The sequence below is a fragment of the Leptodactylus fuscus genome, chromosome 3 (genome assembly GCF_031893055.1).
Source record: "Leptodactylus fuscus isolate aLepFus1 chromosome 3, aLepFus1.hap2, whole genome shotgun sequence".
Lineage (NCBI taxonomy): Eukaryota > Metazoa > Chordata > Amphibia > Anura > Leptodactylidae > Leptodactylus > Leptodactylus fuscus.
The window spans coordinates 132,125,912-132,147,541 of NC_134267.1; the positions used below are offsets into that span (position 1 = coordinate 132,125,912).

Here is a 21,630-nt window from a genome sequence, read left to right on the forward strand (position 1 = left end):
TTTAAGACAAAGATATAAAGACAGGCTGGGAATCCAGGTAGTGGTGGTACTGGAGACGTTTGTTTACCTTTCAAGGTGCTGGACAACCCATTGGCGTATAATATTCAGATAAGGTTGCTAAAACAGATAATTGTTAACAAATTGCAGTTCAAACCATTTAGTATATTGGGCAAGAGTACAATTCAAGATTAAGTTAACTTTTCAGTTTTCACCTAATAATAGTTATAATCAAAAAATAAAACAAGTGCAGTTTATAGTCAAGAAATGCATTTTTATCATCTGACCAAAATACACGAGCGAGAAGCTGGGCATGGCATTTGTTATTTTCAAGAAAGCATAAAAATCTGCATTCTTCATTCTATCAGAACTGCTGTATATTCAATCAGAATACCTGAGAAAAGCAATCACAAGAAATACTGTAAGCTAGATATCAGACAAACAATACTGCCACAATACAAATGCATATAAATGCTATAGCAATGCATTGTTCTCTTTCTGTCAAAAAACGCAAACATTGCACAGATATACAGTAAAGTAGATTTCATTCCACAATTTCTAATAGAATGCTCTGTAATGAACACTATTAGGTTGAGTACAGGGGCCAGGCAGTTTGTGTCCCTACTAGTTTTCCTACTTGGGCCCTCATACACATAGCGAAAGAAATCTTCTATTGAAGTAGTATTTTCAAAAATGATGGCTAGTATGCAAGGTACAGATGTAGTAAAGTTTAACCTGCAGCACCCTCAGGGTTACAGTTTGACTTTATTCACTCCACTGTGACTCCATGTCGTGTTTAAAGTCACTTTGCATCCCTAGCCTTGAAGTTCTGTGCCACTTGTATTTAATGTGATAATTGTTGACTTGCATATCTACATTTGTATATGGTGGAACTGAAAATCTGTCACAAAAAATATGGTCTGAATAAAGTGGAGGTCTTCTTAAAGAGGTGTCTTTTGAATAGATTTAACTGTAATTCATCTCAAATACCTCCATGCAATTGATATTCTGATTTCATGAACTATAGCTTATCCACTGTATACAGAAAATTGTTACAATGTTGGATTATAATTAGAGATGAGCGAACAGTAAAATGTTCGAGATTCGATATTTGTTTCGAGTAGCCCCTCAATATTCGACTACTCGAATCAAATATCGAACCCTATTATAGTCTATGTGGGAAAAATGGTCGTTTCAGGAGTAGGCAACATTCGATCAAATTATACTTACCAAGTCCACGAGTGAGGGTCGGGCTGGATCCTCCGAGAAGTCTTCTCTGTGCAGTGTCCCTGTGGCATCTTCCAGCTCTGAATTCACTCTGCCGGGCATCGGGCCTGGGCAGAGCCGACTGCGCATGTCCGTACTACAAGCGGGCATGCGCAGTTGGCTCTGCCCAGGCCCGATGCCTGGCAGAGTGAATTCAGACCCGGAAGACGCCGCAGGGAAGCTGCACGGAGAAGACTTCTAAAGGTAGGAGAAGAACCAGCGTTGATTGCCCGACTGTATAGCATTCGGCCAGTCAATGCTGGTTCTGCATTGAACTTTTCCATTCGAATAGCGAGTGGTACTCGATCAAGTACGAGTATTTCGAATACCGTAGTATTCGATCGAATACCTACTCGATCGAATACTACTCACTCATCTCTAATTATAATTTAACTTTCATATAATTTCTGCTTGCTGCAACTGACCCCCGGTTCAAATCTGCATTTGTAATTATGTTCAGGGATTCCTCTTGGGGACCCCCCAAATGGAAACCTATACGCATAGAAAAGCGGTTACCTGGGAAAACACTCGGACCACATAGCACTTTTCTCTTTGCATGATTCATGTGGAAACTGAATGGAAACCACATGGACCCTATTAAAGTCTATGGAGTCTGTGTGATTTGTTAGCTAACCGCTTTTTAATGCATTTAGGTTTCAATTCAGGGGGTCCCTAATAGGTCTTCCCAAACAGAATACCGAACGCAGATCTGAATGGCCTGAATGCGAAACTTCACTAAAGAAAATTGTTGCAGTCATGTGATGATCACACTGGCCCTCACTGGAGATCTAGAAAAGCTATTGGATTAACACAATGAGCATGTTAGAAAACTGCACAACTTTTCACCATACAAAGAATACGTTGTTTTTGTTCTAATGTGTTGAATACTCTACCTAAGCATTGCCAGGGGGTCTTTCTCCTACATCTGTACTCAATGCAGTATGTATAGCTGAAGCATTTGCCATAAGGGAAATGGTTACTTCAAATTGCTGTATCTCCAGTTTTATACCAACCAGAAAATAACTGGAAATATCACTAGTTCAAAATTAGGGAACTGCTGCATATACTGTGTTTTCACCTGGTATTATATCAGATTGCTTTATCACTAAATGGGATACTAAAACCACTTTTCTAGGTGGTATAAAACCAGAGATATAGTCATTTGAAGTGACCATCCCCTATTTGGCAAATGCTATGGCTCTAAATAATGACAATACAAAAATGTATGACTTTTCCCTGGTAACAGCTCAGTTAGACATTTGTCAATGAGAATTTTAGAGCCTGTTTTCTACTGAAATGAAGTTAGATAGGTTAATTATGTAAATTACAAAAATGCTCATCAAACACCCTTCAACATAATAACAAAAATAAAACTGGAGTTCCACTTTAAAGTCATAGAAAATTTAAAAAGACAAGATATCCCATCATATGTGTGTTCCAATATGCATTTCCTCCACTTGTAATGTGTAAGAGAAGACAAGAGAAACAAGGCTGTAGACAAAAGTTTATTTACACCATACAACATTTTAAATATTTTATACAGAGCTGCAGCAGAGAAAGCCACCATGAGCTTCCAAGATAAAACTGCAATAATAAAGATGTGAAATATATTATTCATATAAAAGTGAGATTATTACTTTATTGCATTTAAAGCAATGAAGAACGTAGCTCAACAAACATTCATTTAATGACAAAAAATTTGCTTTTTTATATTATAAAGTAAAAAGTGTAGTAATGGCCAAACAGACTGTTATAAATTTTAAAAACTGCATATATACATTGTGCTTCATGGTGAAGTTTTTTGAAAACTAAACCAGATGAAGCTGTTACAACATGAATTGTTGTTTGAGGTTGATCTATAAAGATTACCTTACAAATCCATTCCACGGGTACTTACAACACATGATGGTAAGATTTGTACACCTGCTTCTGCACTAGGTTTTCTAGTGAGAGTAGACAAGAAATTGAAAAGAAAAAAAAAATAAAAAGGAAAAAAAAAATAAAGAACACTGACATTTGGCACATGAAGTTCCTGACATGAATTTGTCACAAAAGTCCAGGCGCCAGGCTTCTAAAGTTTTTTTTTTTGTCAGTGCAAATGACTTGTTTTCTTCTTTCAGTCTTTTTATAGTAATATTAAACCTCTGTTTGAAAGTCGCCTTCCTGTACATCTAAAGGCAAATTTAGACACTTCTCCCATTCCGAGGGTCTAAGTTCTAAAGAATCTTTTGCTTCTGAATCTAATACATTTATTGTCGTATAGTGTTGATATTCACTGGGGCTTTTGAAACTGTCCCATGGATTCTTGTTTACTGCTGGGTTATCCTGTTCAGAAAATATAGAAAAAGAAACAAAAATGTAAACATATTGTGTTGTATCACTCAAGCCAGCTATAGAAGCAATATACAGGTATAGAAAATATCCCAAATATTTATTAAAATGTTCAGCACTTGTCATATAGGGTCTTTAGTTCCATTTGTATAAGGTGAATGGACCTTCTTAGTTCTATGTTGGCTAAATAGGACACTTTTTTATGTACATTGCACACATTTAATTAATGAAATACAATAAGCACATGAAATCATAGATCACATACGGTATATTTTACAAAAATAACAAAATGTTGGGGGCATACTTTGACGTGTTGGTTTACTTAAAGCCTTCGGAACCAGCCTCTATGCATATTGCGTCACTTGGGAAAATGGAAGTCATTGATAGAAGGGCAAAGCCACTCAGGACCTCCTCTATGAACATTATACTCCAATAACTATTCATCTTAATGGCTCCCATATAAAAAATACTTTTTCTCCAAAATGCTGGCCTAGGTAAGGCTTTCCAGTGTCTCCTGCTCCTGTTTGTCCAAGCATGTGCCTTGCCTTCGCTGCCAGAAGTCTGGCACCGAATGTGACTGCTGAAGCCTATGGGTGCATGCACACTACGTAACGCCGGGCGTGTATGAGAGCCGTACACGCCGGCATTACGGCAGACTGCCGAACACTTCCCATTCACTTCAATGGGAGCGCTCGTAACAGCGGCGTTTACGAGCGCTCCCATTGAAGTGAATGGGAAGTGTTCGGCAGCCCTGCTGTAACGCCGGCGTGTACGGCTCTCATACACGCCCGGCGTTACGTAGTGTGCATGCACCCTATCAGTGGCTTCAGCGGTGGCTGGAATTGACTTGGTGACATCCCTTACACAATTGACCATGACCCCTCCTGTGGCTTACTGGCCTTAGTAGTCACATGCGGCACTGGACTTCTGGCAATAAAGATATGGCGTGCACCTGAATAAACAGCAGTGGTGGACACAACAGCTCCAGAGACATATCTTTAATGTTACACCTTTCCCACCCTTCTTTGTGATTTGTCCAATTCCTGGACATCCACTTTAAAACCTATCCATGGCACTGACCTAAGGGGAAGTGTCTTTATCACACACAGTAGGCCAGGGAGGGTGTAACATGAAAAAAGAAACATACCTGTGTTAGATTGCATACTTACACATGAGATAAAGATATAAAAAAAGATACCAAACTACTCATTGGGGTCAATTAATCCCAACATGTCACTTTTTTGATAGCTGGATACGTTAGGGCTAGGCTCATCATATCCTCTTCAGGACTGGCAGATTTATTATAATTTACACCAGGGGTCTCAAACTCGCGGCCCACGGGCCAACTGCGGCCCTCGGGACAATAGTTTGCGGCCCCCGGCGGACGCCGGGTGTTTAACTATGGCGGCCGCCCGGCAGTCGGGCGGCCACCATAGCTACTGGGTGTCTACTATTTTAAACAGTGGACACCCAGAGTGGTAAAAATAGTAGATAGTTACATTCATTTTACTTACCATATTTCCAGTATTTGGTATATCCCGAAATCTGTCCAGAGTTTGAAATTTCTGGTTTAATTCCTGAAATAGCTCCATATGCCTCTTTCTAGTATGCATGACCTTCTGTTAAGAAAAAAAAAAAAAGTTAACAATTTTTTCTAATTTGTAAGGACAACATATTATATAATATATTCAGTAAAGGATAGTGAATTATAGTCACAATGGTTTAAAGGGATTGTCCAGCTACTTTTTAAAGATCTCTATGTAATCTGTGTGGAGGGGCTCGGCACCCATTTGATTGGTACTCTATGACTACAAGTAATCTATCTACCATCTATCTAGGTTTGGATAATATCTTTATATAGGGGTTATACTTTGAGTCATGTATATATTGTCATGTATTGGGCTATGTGTGACTGTGTACAGCATATAGACTTTGTGATAGATTTCTCAGTGAGGACGGATTCACACCTGCACCCGGTCTCTGCTTTCAGGTTTCAGTCTTCTGCCGTGAGAAACTGGACAGGAGACGGAAACCCGGCGGTCAGTTTTCAAACCCATTCACTTGAAAGGGGTTTGCAAAGTGACCGCTCATCAGCGTCTTCTGCCTCTCCGCGGCAAAACCATTTTTTTTAAAATCAGACATGCAGAACTTTGTCTGGTTAAAAAAAAAAAAAAAAAAGAAAGAAGAATAGTCAATAAGGAAAGCCAGAGGTCGGAAGTCAGTAATATAATAGTAGAAGAAGAGAAGCTTAGCAGGGACAAAGTCAATAGCCAGCAAGTCTATGTGGGCTGATGGCCAGTATATAGGAAGCCAAAGACCTGTCCTAGGCTTGATTGGAAGACAGGCTGTCAGTCACATGGTAAGACTAGAATTAACCATTTCATGAATAGAGGCAAACAAGGTGCAGGAGATGGGTGTGGTGGATATTCAATTACGGAAATAGAGCCATGTTCAGACAGTGCAGCCAAAAACTCTAAGCAAAGACTCAAACTGCCCACGCCTCCTGCACTGCAGCATGTGAGCAGAGGGTGGCGCCGTGACCCGAACAGGCAGAGGCATCACACCTAGCCTACAAATAGGTCATAGATATCATATTCATGGACAAACCCTTAAAACATTGTCAGATTCACCATAAATTAAATTTTTGTCCTTTCAAATTGTCATTTTCAAGTTGTCAGACTTATTTGATAAAAAAAAGCACCACTAAAAGTAATGACAATACATGAAGTTAAAGAGAATTGTGACACATTACTGTTACTGTAATTCAATAAAAGTCAATTAAAACAATAAATACAATTACATAGCAGTGTATACAGTCATGTGCTAGAAATGCAGTCTAGGAATTGAGGTCTGTGTCTTTAACTCTAAAAACTCTAGCTAGAGACCTAGTTTCTTTGTTGTATTTATTGACTTTATTTGCCACCTTGCACCCCAACAACCAGCTGTTCAGGGACATAAACTTAGTTCCACTAGAAGTAAATGAACACTTTCTGGCTCTGCTTTTCCTTGATTACCCGTGTAGTGATTTCTCCCAACAGTATAAGTACAAGGAACCGTTAACTTTCAAATAACAAGGATTTCTTTCCTTAGCCAAGCTTATTTTCTTACTTCCATCTAAATTATGCTTAGATTTTCAGATCTCGGTAACATGTCATTATCTTAACCAGCTTCAATTTTTATTGTAAAATGTGCTACTAATGTGTCCTTGTAAGGTTATGAGATGACACATGTATTTTTGCTGATCATGAAAAAATATTTTTTTTTTGCATTTCTTTTTCTTCTCTTTGTTGGGTTAAGAATAAAAAAATAATATAAGAGGGGCTCATTTATTAAAACATCAATAAAAAAAAATTAAAAAAAATATTTTCCTAATGGCAGGTTTGTTGTGTACAATTTTTATAAACATGTTTAGGTTCTGTGTAGGCTTGTATATACAGGCATCACAATTATATGTTGCCTATATCAACAGGACAATTTTTTTTTTAAATAATGTAAGATAGAGGGGCAAATTTAATATTGAAAATGTGCCAGAACTGTGCTATTTGCGTCAAGAACTGTTGAATCAACTTGACACCATATTTATTGACTGAGGCAGTAACTGAGACAATTTATAACAATTTCTCTCTCTGCTATGTACATCAAGTGAGTGGGACTTAAAGGTGAGGATTGAAGTATGCTGGGGTATGACTTGGCTTAAGATGTAACACCATATGGCAGAAATTAAACCAACTCATAGGTGGTGTAAACGTAGAATAGACAGTTTACTGATTTTAACATGACAGTATTTTGGTCAGTAAGCCATAAAGCACAGAAGAGGTGCAAACCTTTAACTTAAAGTGAGGCCTATGTGTTCTTTTTGGTGTCTGCAGATCTCTTACTCAGCATTAGAGACTTGCCAAGATCAATGGGGTTGTTTTTTTTTATTCAATACATAGGAACATGTAATACATACATGGAAAAAAAAGAAAAACACAACCAATCTAATGATCCCCTCCCCCTCATCTCAGCACAGTAGAAAATAAACACTTAACGCAGAACAATTAAGTGAATTTTTGACAACATGCAAACTACCAATCCAACATTCCCATTTTTAATGGTGGGTTCACATCGGTGCCCCGGTCACTTTCAGGTTTCTGTCTTCTGCCTGAGAAACTGGACAGGAGATGGAAACCGGCAGTCACTTTTCAAACCCATTCATTTAAATGGGTTTGCAAAGTGTCCGCCTGTGAGTGTTTTGTGGTCTCTGCGGCGAAACCATTTTTTTTAAACCAGACACAAAGTCGGACATGCAGGACTTTGTGTCCAGTTAAATGCAGGACTTTGTGTCCGGTTAAAAAAAAAAAAAAAACAGTTTTGTGCGGAGACCACAGAACGCTCACAGGTGTTCACGGGCAAACACTGTCTGCCAGGTTTCCGTCTCCTGTCGGCAGAAGACAGAAACCTGAAAGCGGAGACTGGGGCGCAGATGTGAACCCGCCCTAAGAAATTCAACCACAAGCCTTTCCTAATGTCTTTTTCCCTTGACACTTCCAACCTAATAATGTAAGGACTAGTGATGAGCGAGTAGTATTCGATCAAATACCTCGCCAGCATAGGAATGCATGTAATCGGCTGAACACCAAGGGGTTAAACGCTTCAAATATTCGATGCATTTAACCCCTTGGTGTTCGGCCAATTACACTCATTCCTATGCCGGTGAGGTATTCGATCGAATACTACTTGCTCAACACTTGTAGGGACTTTTATAGAGATCCAAAATTTAGCAATTTGTACTTGTGCAAGGAAAAGTAGTTACTACTGTAGCTGGTGATCTACTTTATCCAAAGATCTGATATCACTGTTTTTTACTGGTAAAACAGCTATGCAATTTTGCAGTACAAATTTTTCTCATTGACAATGATGGAATCTATGATTAAGGCTCCTAAAGTAGTGGCTGATGGACGTGTGAGTAGAGATTTCTGAAGTAACTAAAAAGTATCGTATTTGTGTTTGTTTTCAATTTTGTATTTAAAATTAGAATATCTGGGAACATCTTAGGAACATTATGTCCCCTAGGCCAAGTGGTGGGATCTTTTGTACAAAATACTAGAAAGGTACTTTGGATATCCAAGACTTAATGATATAATTCTACACCTGATCTGAATAAACAAAGGCAAAAGCAACTGGACCATTCTTCAGTCTTACATTTTTAAAGGACTGTGGAACAAAGAGTCCAACAAGCATTTAATTGATCCAATTAGGTAAATTAGATGTGTTTGCCTTTTACATTCACATCCCAGTGAAGTGTTACAGAAACTGCGAGGTGTTTGTGAATCATTTAATCCTTCTAAATGAATGTCTTGCACACTGAACTCAAAAATAGCCAATATTGTGTTTTCTTTACTTAGCGAATAGCGGATGTATAATTATTATAACATTGTAACACTTAGATTCCAAATAGATACATCTCTGTTATTAAAAGTATGTGTAATTAATGCTAACTTATTAAGATGCAACAGTAATTGCAAAATGATGAACCAAGATCTTGTTACATTTCCATTTCACAGCTCTTAACAAAAGAACAAATAAATACTTAGAGGCAATGTTTCCCTGCTCAGTCTAATGACAAATTACTGTTGAGCATAATGGTACTACCATTTCCATCTAGGTATAAGTGAAGTTGCACTTACTGGCCTCATATCAGACCCTTGAGTATAATAAGCAGAAACCCTTGGGAGGTGCATAAATAAAGATACTCATGTCATGTCTATTGGGCTTCCTTGCATTAACTGGTGCCTATTCTGAGCTATTATGTGGCATCACAGGCCCTGGGGAGTACTGAGACCTATAACTGGGCCTTAGCAGTCACATGCGATACAACAACGTCATGACGCTTTGACCAATCATGTGCCTCAGCCGTCCCCAGGGCCAAAGAGGCCCCAGAGTATAATATAAATATTTTCAGTCTTATATCTTTGGAATTGCTGAACAGATTTGTTTAAAGAAAACACCAAAATCTTCACGGTGGCAGCAGAAAGTGGATGTATTTGAGCTTTTTAAAAGTGGTGACAGGTCCTCTTTAATAAGGTGCTGTACAAAAGTACCTTATAGAGGCATATGGAGTTACTGTATGTAGTATGGCAGCACATCCTTAGTCCATATTGCTTTGCTATATGTATCAGCACTTTTTGTTGCAAAGAACTGAATCCCACCATTGTCATCATTATCATGATTTGGTATATTTCTATAAATCTACATTAGTGATTTTTTGCTGCATGTCTTAATTACTGCAAACTAGTGAAATGTGACTTTGACAGCAGCTTCTTTCATCGAAATAAACAGGATTAATGGTGTCTTCACAAAAACATACTGCAAAAAAAAAAAGACTAGTGTGATGGACGTGCCCTCACATATACTGCTACGCAGCAACATCCATGGAAGTCTGAGATCAATCCCTTTCCATAGAACTAGAATGATGAACATAAAATATATGTTTAGACGGCTTGTCTATCGGCAGAATAAGACTGCCTCCTGTTTAGGATAAAACGTGTCTGCTGGAAATCTCTAGAGTTAAATAAATCCAAATATTCTCCACTTAAATCTCTTTGAATTAAGGTATGTGGCGTGTATTCAGCAGTGGATCATTAGCAGAATCTTTGCATACTGCTCTATTTGTTTTCTCCATCTTCTTTATGCCAGAAGAGGTTATGCTCTATTATTTGTAGAAATCTCCGCAGTGCATTCTGCAGTCACCATCTTCCCCATGCAGCACTGAAGCAAGAACGTCAGACTCAGGAACCTTAGCAACAGTTGCCATAGCGAACATTCTCTTATAGTGTGTACTGCGGCTCTATAAAATGATCCACAATGATTATTCATTCTTCACTCTTGGCATTTGTAACAGTGGTTTTTTCCTGCAAATGTTACACTGCGTTGTTTGGTTTCTCTGTTGATTTACACCCTTTATTTTATGGCTATATAAGTATAATGGCAGAGTAGAAAAAAAGGTAATGGGAGATTTGTTATTGACATCACGCTGGTGTCAGGCTAGTTCAGGTGCATGTATGGAGACTTTACTAGCTATAGTCTATGCTCTTCTATCTGCTGCTTCTAATAGCAACATTTACAAAGATTCTAAACAAGTATATGATAATCCATATTTGTAATATTGCAAACAGACTTTACAGCGCATATATATATATATATATATATATATATATATATATATATATGGTAAAGAGTCAGGGCAGATTCATACCATGTTCATTTTATACATCTGGTAAATTTATAGTAAACCATATTGAATTTCTATGCATACATTTGGCTCACTATGGGTTAATTGGAATATACACAAGGAGATTCCAACTGTAATAGAGCCAACCAAACTTATATTGACTGACCCCATTGACTTCAATTCTTAGGTCTGTTCAAGTGTTTTATTGTTTCTGATAGACTGTGTTACCTCGCCATCAATAGAAGAATGGCCAACAGCAGAGGCACTCAACACAAATCTGTACAAATCTTTGGAGACCATGAAAGCCTTTATGCCTGATGACTAAGTAGGACATAAAGTCAGATTACTAATACATTATTTCTCATTTACAAGGAGATATAGCTATGCATGAACAGTCAACATCCATTAAAGGGATTCTACCATTAAAAACTTTTTTTTCTCGTTGACATAACGGAATAGCCTTAAGAAAGGCTATAATTCTCCTACCTTTAGATGTCTTCTCCGCCCCACCGTTCAGTCAAAATCCCGTTTTCTGCCGGTATGCAAATGAGTTCTCTGGCAGCACTGGGGGCGGTCCCCAGCGTTCAAACAGCACTGAGGGAATCCCCAATGCTGCGACAAAAATCTCCAGTGCCGCTTCCATCTTATTCAGGAACGGGGTCTTCTGCATCTAATTCCAGGGGTTGGATTCAAACTTCTAGGCCTCGGGTCTAGGGCAAAGCTGACTGCACTTGCCCGCTGCCCACAATAAAATGGCTGCTTACACAGTATTGGTGGGGCCCGCCCCCAGTGCTGCGAGATAACTCATTTGCATACCGGCAGAAAAAAGGGATTTTAACCGAACGGCGGGGCGGAGAAGACATCTAAAGGTAGTAGAAGAATAGCCTTTCTTAAGGCTATTCCGTTGTGTCAACGAGAAAAAAAAAAAGGTTTTTAATGGTAGAATCCCTTTGAAATCAGTGAACGCGTTGTCAGAAACATAAACTGTTATCTTGTGAATAGATCATAAGGAGACCTCTTTTAGAGACTCTGAGATAAATATCTAAACAGGAAATTTTTTGCAACATTAATCAATGGGTCATCAATATGAGATTGTCGGAGGAGGATGTGATGCTGCAGTTGTGCTCTGGTGGGTGTTGCTACTGCTTCACAGAACAGCTGATCATGGGGGTGCAAGGTTTCAGATTTAAATCGATTTGATATCCTAATGAAAGAGTGTCTGTATTTTAATAGATGAAAATCCTTTTAATTATCTTTTTATGAATGGCCTTTTTTCCTATTGAATTATATTACACTATTCAAAAAATCCCTATAGGGGACTTGAGGCTGCGATCATTTAATTGCATGCATAATATATATAATATTAATATTATATTTATTTAATATTGCAAAGCTTGACAACCTGCCTATGCAGTTCTGCAAGGTAATCTATTGGGCCTTGCCTATGTAAAGGCCTAGTCACCATGGTAACCTGCTACCAGCCTGAGTCACATTGTGGGGGAGGACGATGGGCAGATATAGGGAAAGCCTTTCCCACTGTCAAACTCTGTAGGTGAAGCAGTCGCTCTTGACCTCAACATCTTAGAGATTAAACAACTGACATTACAGGTTTTGCCGTTGCAGCAGGAGCCTGGTTGTTAACAGCAGTCCACGACATACGGTTCCATCATGGTGTATTAAGGAGTTAAAGTAACCCTGTCACACTTTAATAGCTACAATTGTCTATACAATTTGCAATATGTGATGGGAGATACAGCAACATATAAGACAACAAATCAATATATTAAAATAAACTAAAAATAATAGCTTCCATTTTTTCCAAATATTTCCCAAAACATTTCTAATATCCACATATCTGCAAGAAGAGATACTATACTTCAGAGACAAGAATGAGTGTTTTGATTCAGTGCAATCGGCTTTCCTGATCTGTGCCCCGGGTAAAGCGCTATCGGTCCCAGTACCGTAGCGCTTTACAGTCAGAAGGGCGTTTCTGACAGTCAGTCAGGTACATCCTTCTCCACAGCAGCACCTATCGCTCTACAGTGTGAGCGGGGAGGAACACCCCCTCCCTCTACTCACAGTGCTTGTTCATAGACGAGTATTATCAGGAGGGGAGGGGGCGTTCCTCCCCGCTCACACTGTACAGCGCGTTAGGCGCTGCTGTGGAGAAGGACGTACCTGACCGACTGTCAGAAACGCCCTTCTGACTGTAAAGCGCTACGGTACCGGGACTGCTAGCGCTTTACCCAGTGCACAGATCGGGAAAGTGCATTCAGTGCACTGTTGGCTTTCCAGCAGTATATGGAACTGCCTGTGCCCAATCCAATGAAAGGTCCTCTTTAAGATTTTGGCCATATTCTCAGTAATAATTGAGAATCAGTAATATTTGCATCAGCAGATTACTTCAAAGAACAATATGAATTTCTTGTAAATGTGTTATGCCTAATTCAGGACCAAGGCAGCAGAAGGTGCAGATTATAAGCAATATTTTATCATGTGCATTCTGCCCACTAAAAACTCATAAGATACTCAAAAATGAGTGCTCCTACTGAAAAATAAATGTAAAGTATTCTAACATCCTAGATTCATACATCCAGCAGCACTGTCAGCTTTGTAGCGTATGTTAAAGGACATAAAATGTCCTCTTTAATAAAGATGTGTTGACTTGGATGCATGAATCCACTTTGTTAGGATATTTTACATTTAGTTTTCAGAGTATACATCATTTTTGAGTATCTCATGAATTGTTAGCGGACAGAATGCTCATGTCACAATATTGCTTATATATATATTTTTTTAATTCAACAAGTTTTATTAAGTTTTGAACGATAAATGGCAAACATAGAAAAGTACAATGCATTGAGTATGGAATAACATAGTACTATAAACAGAATGAGGGTAAAGTTAATGAACAAAAATAACTATATGAAGAAATGCATCAATCAATACCTACACAATGTGCAGTACGGTACATAGAAAAAGGGAAGTGCGATGATGGGTGTTGAAGAGCAAAGGTAGAGACAAGAAGAGCAGAATATGAGAGTGAGACATGTAGATTACATGTCAATGGAGAGAAGACAAACAAGAATAGAGGGACGCGGACCCCACAAGACCCTATCTTTAGGAAATGTGTACTGTGGGGGGGGGGGATGAGAGAGAGTAAGCCATAGCGAGCAAGGGGGGGGGGGGGGAAGCAGGAGGAGAAGAGGGTTAAAAGGGGGAGAGGGGGGGGGGAAGAGAAAGAGAAGGGGAACATGAGATGAGTAGAATCAAGTGGGACTAGGGGAAACTCACCAGATAAGTACCTAGGATCAGAAGACCGGTAATTGCTGAGCCACAGGGGAGAAGGGGGGGGGGGAAGGAAGGCGGCAGGTTAAGCGGCACGGTCTAACCAAGGTGACCACACTTTATAGAACCTGTCATGTGACCTATTGGCCCAACTAAGGAGTTCCTCAAATCGTGCGATGAGATTTACTTTATGAATCCAATTCTGAGCAGTCGGGGGGACGGTTTGTAGCCAGTGAAGAGGTATGAGCGCCTTTGCAGCGGACAAGAGGTGAGAAATAAGGATGTGTTTGGAGGGGTGATACTCCGGTGACGAAGCGGAGAGGAAGATCATAGCCGGCGTGAACTCAAACTGAGGGTACCCAATGGATCTTATCGTGTCTCTGACGTCGGTCCAGTACTGTTGGATGAGGGGGCATTCCCACCAAATATGTAAGTAAGTGCCTTCTGCCTGAAGACCTCTCCAGCACTGGTTCGTGGGGGCAAGACCTTTGCGATGTAGCCAGGAGGGAGTGCGGTACCATCTCGTTAGGAGCTTATAGTGGCTTTCCTGTAAGCGTATACATCTGGACGGACCGTGAGAGTGCTGTAAAATGGAATCAACCACATGGTCCGGGAAAACAATGCCTAGTTCTTGTTCCCATGAGTCGATAAAGTGCGGTTTGTTATAGCAGACAGGGTCAACGTATCGTTGTAATAGACGAGAAGTCTTCCTGAGAAGGGAGGTCTTGGAAATCATCAATTTCTCAAACTCCGTGAGCTTAGTCCTGAGTGTAAATTTCTGAGGAAGGAGGCTTAAGCAGGTTTTCAGGTGTTGGACATGGAGGAAGGAGAGAGAGAGGTTTGGAAACAAAGCGAGAATATCAGGCAGTGGTAGGAGGCCCTCCGCAGTCGAGATGTCCAGAAGAGTTGTGGAGCCAAATTTAGACCACATCTCTCGATAAGGAGAGCCATCTAGCCCTAGGAGCTCCGGGAGAGCCAGGAGGGGCATCATTGGAGAAGGAGCCGGTGCAAGGTCTTTGCTTAGGACCGACCAGAGTGACATTGGGCCTTTCAATAAAGGGTTGGATTGAAGCGATTTGGCGGTCTTGGAAGAAGGGATCCAGAGGGCAGGCAAGGGGGGGGAGGAAGTCCGTGGCGACAGGAAGCGAAGGGGCAGTCGAGACCGAATGGGAGAGGTCAACTCCAGCCACCATGCCAATTGATTCGCTCTATAGTATTTGCGGATATCAGGGAGGCCAATTCCACCAGAGTGTTTCCGTTCCGTCAGCTTCTCCCAAGCAATCCTCGGGGTCTTGTTCCGCCAGATGAACCTGGAGAAGATGGATTTCAAAGATGCGAAAAAGGAGGGCGGTATGAAGATCGGGAGCATCATTATCTTATACAGGATCTTCGGGAAGACATAGGTTTGTATCAAACTCTTCCTCCCAAACCAGGACAGGGGGAGCCGTGTGTAAGACGCGAGAGACCTCGAGACCTCTTCAAGAAAAGGAGGAAAATTGCGTGCATAAAGGTCTGCGACGCGAGGAGTAAGGTGAATACCAAGATACTTCAAACCAGAGGTGGTCCAGGAGAAAGGAGTAGTGGACCTAAGTTTTGACGCTCTAAATGCAGGGAGAGAGACATTTAGGACCTCTGATTTTGAGAGGTTGGCTTTGTAGCGTGAGACGTCTCCGAATTCAGAGAGGATCTCAACTAAGGCAGGGAGGCCTTCTTCGGGGTTTGTGATAACAAAAAGGACGTCGTCCGCGTATGCTGTAGAATGGAGGGTCAGATCACTCATTTTCATACCCTGAATTCTGCGGTCTTGATGGACTCTCTGGAGTAACGTTTCCAGCACCAGGATGAAGAGTGTTGGGGACAGCGGGCATCCTTGTCGAGTCCCATTAGTAATTGCAAAACTGGAAGAGAGAGTGCCGTTCACTCGCAGCCTGGCCGTGGGCGAGTTATAAAGGGAGAAGATGGCATCGACAAATAGGGACGGAAAGCCAAACTTAAGCAAGGCAGCCCTCATAAACTGCCAGTCCACCCTGTCAAATGCCTTTTCGGCATCGACACCTAAGAGGACCAGGGGGGTGTTGGAGGAGTTCGCAAGGTGTATCAACGGAAGAAGTTTGGCGGTGTTGTGCCTTCCTTCTCTGCCATAGACGAAACCTGACTGAATATTGCTTATATATTATGCATAATTTTAGAGGACATGAAAGGTCCTGTCACCACTTCTAACATATCTATTTTATTAATTTATAAATGACTTGTGTTCCATATAAGGTAACAATTTAGGATCATCTTTTCTGAGAACTCTACATTGTGCTGCTCCTTCTCCTACAAATGTACAATTTAAGTGACAACTGGGTGTTACCAGTTGGGGTATGTTCATACATACTCTCACTGCCAGGAGCGTCAGTTCTGTTGCTACACCTTTAGGGCTAGTTCACACGGAGTTTTTTGCAGGCAGATTTTAGCGTGGAATCTGCCTGCAAAGATGGCTCCCATTGACTTCAATGGGAGCCAGTCGCTTTTTTTTCCTGCTAGCTAGTAGCGGAAAAAAGAAGCAAGATGGCCAATCTTGCCATGGATTCTGCAGCTGAATCAGCTGTGGCGTCCGTGGCTGATTCGCGACATGCTCCTGTTTAGGCCCATTAATTCGGGCCAAATCAGGAGCGGTATGCTGCGATGGAATGCCAATGCTGCATCGGCATCCCGTCACGGCTAGCCGCGCGGAACGGTCGCAAGAAAGAAAAGGTTTCCGCGACCTTTTCCTGTGTGTGAACTTACCTTTAATGTTGCCGTGTCAACCTGGGGAAGCTTCTGTAGCTCTGAAGTTCCCTGGGTTGGTCCAATTGGCAGCTGAGAAGGTCTACATGTGTTTATTATTGGTACAGCTATCTGATGACAAATCAGAGTACCAGATTCAGCGCAAGTCGAACCTGCCTTGTAGTGGGCTCTACTGAAGGCGTCTGGTGGTCTGTCTTGGCTCACAGAAGTGGGCTAGTTTCAGATAGCTTTTGGTTTTGTGAGGACTTGCATTTAAACCATAACACTCAGACTATCCTGACAATGCCAGACTGTGTAGAGACACACTCCTTTGACAAGGTTAATAGTATCATGCTGACTAATCCTGCCATTTCAAGAAGTAACAACAGAGGAGCGACCCAATGTATAGTTATAAGAAAAGATGTATCAGAAATATTGTTTCATGGGAATGGGGAATACAAGTTTTTACTAAAACAGAATAGGCCTAATTCACACAACTATAAATATTTTGTTCCCATTTATTCTTATTTCTATGACCCCATACATATGATGCAGATGTTCACGGATCTGTGTGGGGGTTTGTGAAGACTGACCACAAAAACAAAGGACATGTCCGATTATGGCCTCTTTTGCGGTCCCAGCTCTTACATTGAAGGGTATAGGGCCATTCTGAATCTATCATACATATAATCACAAAGAATTTTCTATGTTATAAAAAGAATCAATACAACAGAATATAGGAACATTTCTTCAAAAACCAAGCTCTACTCACCTGGTTTTGGTGACATGACCGTAGGTTATAGTAGCATGAAGGAGTGTTAGCATGAACGTGTTACAGCTGTAAATCCAGTCCTTCAAGCTTACAGCATAAGCATAAATCTCTAAGATGCTGCTAGTTCAAGTCATTAGACTTGTGGCTGGGACAAGATTTGTAGCTGTACTGGCCATATTATATGGATGTATGATGACTGTGTGAATGCAGCCTTACTCTGAGATGTGTATTGTTGGGGCATTTCCATGGTAGCAAAAGAAGATCCAGAAATACAAATTTGTGATCTTTCTACTACTGTATACTGACATTAGTAAGTTGATACTTGGATGCCTCAATTCTAGATATTTTTCTATTATGTCCAGCGCCGCACCTCTAATGAGTACGACCTGAGGCGACTGCCTCAGGCGGCGCTATGTTGGGGGGCGGCCTTTTTACTGACCTAAGCCAGTCCAGGACAAGCTGTGTGCGAATTATCCTGGACTGACATAGCGTTATGGCAGCCTGGTAGGGGAAGCGAGTGGTGGCTTGGGGCAGGCCTGTGGACGCAGCGCTGCTTTAACTCTCACCTATTAGCAGCAGCGCTGCTCCAGCGGCCTCACCTCATCCCTAGCAGAAAGCAGGTCATCTCCCTGCCTGCTCTCTGCATGCTAATGCCGCCCCCTCTTCCCTCTTCTCCCCACACGCCAGTTGACGTGGCCACGTAATCAGGCCCGAACCCAATGCGTGCCTGCGCTCCTACGCGGTCTTACAAGACCGCTGCACAGGCTGAAGATCAGACAGCAGTAAGTACACTGCTGCTGAAAAAAATCACGGAGATAAAAGTAATTTTTCAAGTATTTATCCCCTATCCTACGGATAGGGGATAAATACCAGATTGATGATGATGATGATGGAGGGGGGTTGGGGGGCTTTGAATGTCTGTCTGGCCCTTGAGGACTGTAGTGCTCCTGTTAACCCCCAAGTGCAAGAATTGCAAGATGAGTGGGAAAAAAAAAACCAGTCCTTAAGCCCAAGGAAAGGCCAGACAGACATTCAAAAGCCCCCCTCCCCCTTTTCCAGCACTCCAAACCCCCAGCACTCCAACCCTCCCCCCTTGTATTAATAATGTTCCTAATAGCCCTTATATAAATACCCCCCCTGTATTAATAATGTTCCTAATAGCCCTTATATTAATACCCCCCTTGTATTAATAATGCCCCTAACAGCCCCTATATAAATACTGCATATCATTAATACAAGGGGGGGTTATATAGGGACTGTTAGGGGCATTATTAATATAAGGGGGGTATTATTAATATGGGGCACTATTTAAAGAGGACCTTTCATGAGTTGGGGCACATGCGGTTTTATATACTGCTGGAAAGCCGACAGTGTGCTGAATTCAGCACACTATCGGCTTTCCCATTCTGTGCCCCCAGTGAAGAGCTATCGGTCCCGGTACCATAACTCTTCACAGCTAGAAGGGCGTTTCTCACAGTCAGTCAGTAACGTCCTTCCTCACAGCAGAGCCTATAGCTCTGTACTGTGAGAGTGGGGAGGAACGCCTCCTCCCCTCATGATAGTGCTCGTCCATAGACAAGTACTGGGGGGGGGGGGTGTTCCTCCACGTTCTCACAGTACAGCGCTATAGGTGTTGCTGTGAGGAAGGATGTTACTGACTGACTGTGAGAAACGCCCTTCTGACTGTGAAGAGCTACTGTACCGGCACCAATAGCTCTTCACTGGGGGCACAGAACAGGAAAGCCGACAGTGTGCTGAATTCAGTGCACTGTCTGCTTTCCAGCGGTATATAAAACCGCATGTGCCCCAACTCATGAAAGGTCCTCTTTAAGGGGCTTTGTGTAGGTGAGTACAATATGGGTCAGGTGCATGGAGAAGTGAGGAGTCAAAGATGTCTGTGTAGCAAACTTTACAGAGACAAATCACATGCTGGAAGAAGTGGTCATGGCGGTCCAGAGGGAAGAGACAGGAAATGTGAGTGATTACTCAGGGACGTCTCCGGTAAGTCACCACAAAATGTTACACACTACTGTACCGCTGTATTCACTGTAATGTTACCGCTAGCAGTCCCCCCCCCCCCCCCGCCACCCGATATTCAGTCTGGCGGGGGCAGGGGGGTGCCTTTCTGTCATCCGCCTCAGGCAGCAGAAAGGCTAGGTTCACCACTGATTATGTCCACAATGTATTGTATTCATATTATGTCTGTTCTAGTACATCCCAATAATAGAAATGTAAATATAGTTTCATTTGTAGAAATAGGGATATATGTAATAGGAAAATTGTTGCCCTTTTTAAGTCAGGCGTCAGTACTATGATGGGCAATAACTATCTAATAGGTTCAGTATATATTTCTAACAACACATATTTTATGAAGGACTTTTATGTAGAACTTATCCTTAACGGAAAAGTGCACAAAAGTCTTTGTGGTATAAAGCATTGTGAAACATTTATTAAGCATCTGTACTGGAGCCAATGGTACAGACAAAGCTGTCATATAAAATATTATTTAATTTGTTAACTTACTTCAAAGTCAAGGTCAGAATACCGAGATTTTCTTCTCTATTGTGAAGGAAAGAAAAAAGAAAATGAAAAACGGTATTAAAAGTCTGATCTATGTTTAAGCAAATGCATTTTTGTTATATCATCATAAAGCGGCTTTTAGGCAACTTTTCTTAACTTTCATTAATGCCAATGTTCACAACTTTTGTACTCAACAGAAGTCAGTCTTGTTGCACAAATAATATAAATCTAAAATTCATATATAAAAGTATGTGGTGTGGCGTTATCCACAGTGGCCAACTTGGATAAGTAAGAATAAGTATCTTCAGTTAGTCAGAAAATGATGCCTTGTACACTACTATAATGAATAATTCAATGCTACAGTAACAATATTATATTTTACTTCTGTACTACATAGGAGTATTAAACATCTTTGTTAGAGTATTGTTGATAATATAATACTATTAACTAGATCATTGACAATACAGTCCACACATAACCCTGCAAGGACAAGGGTAAGCAGCTGCACAAAATCATACAATTTTTAGAATCGGATGCCGACCATAAAACAGCTGGACTCCCATAGGAAAGGCAGGAATGTACACCAATTAAGTGCAAAAATAGAAAAGTAATGTTAAAATTCCCCCAAAAAATCTATTATGACCTTATGGGGGGCAAAATGTATATAAAAAAGAATATTAAAAAAAAAAAATGTGGTACAAGTCCTGCTACGTCTCCCGGCATCACCTTAGTAAAATCTAGTTTGAAAACTTTTTCAATAGCACTTTGTGCTATTAAAAAAGAAAATGTGATTATAAAATAAGTTTCAGGAAAAAATAAAAAATAAAAATATTCACATTTTCTTGGATATTAGTATAAAGGAAAAACATGCATATATAAAAACAACAGTAAAATAAAGCCCTATGTGTCACTGAAAAAGACAGAAATTATTTGAACCTAAAAGAAAAGAATGTTCAAAGCCACATCTATGTGAAAACCTGAAAATTTGTCTGGTCCTGAACCAGTGTAAATAGCTATGCCTTGAAGTGATTTGGAAATATATCATTATACTTTGAGTTTCATCTGTGTTTTTAACTCCCTAGTGATCAGATAGTAATTAACTTTCCACCACACCCATCTCCTACACCTTGTTTCCCTCTGTTCATCAAATAGTTCATCTTAGCTATGCCTGTGTTATTTACAGCCTGTCCAATCAAGTCTGGGGCTGGTCCTAGACTCCTATATACAGGCCATCAGACCACACAGGTTTGCTGTCTATTGTGACTCTGACCTGAGACTTTGTCCCTGCTAAACTCCTCTTTCTGCTGCTATTGTATTACTGACCTCTGACCTTTTGGCTTTCCTTGTGGCTACTCTTTTGGATTATGATTTTGTTCTGCTTTGTCTCTCTGGCTTTCACCCTTGCTTGCTGACTTTTTCCTGTCTTGTTCTGTGTGACACTTATTTCAGAGAAGGGACTGTCACCCAATTGCTCTTGTCATTAGGAATGTTG

At 40.8% G+C, this 21,630-nt stretch overlaps 1 protein-coding gene across 1 annotated transcript in view; it reads right to left on the minus strand.

Annotated features, from left to right (window-relative positions):
• Nucleotides 1-2,755: 2,755 nt before the first annotated feature.
• Nucleotides 2,756-21,630, minus strand: part of ADGRB3 (adhesion G protein-coupled receptor B3) — a 690,055-nt gene continuing 671,180 nt past the window's right edge. Inside the window, exons 29-31 of the mRNA XM_075268344.1 lie at nt 20,142-20,177; nt 5,109-5,213; nt 2,756-3,588 (exon numbers count right to left, since the gene is read on the minus strand). Of these exons, the coding sequence (XP_075124445.1) occupies nt 3,400-3,588; nt 5,109-5,213; nt 20,142-20,177 (330 nt within the window). The 3' untranslated portion in view covers nt 2,756-3,399. The remainder of the gene's footprint in view (nt 3,589-5,108; nt 5,214-20,141; nt 20,178-21,630) is intronic.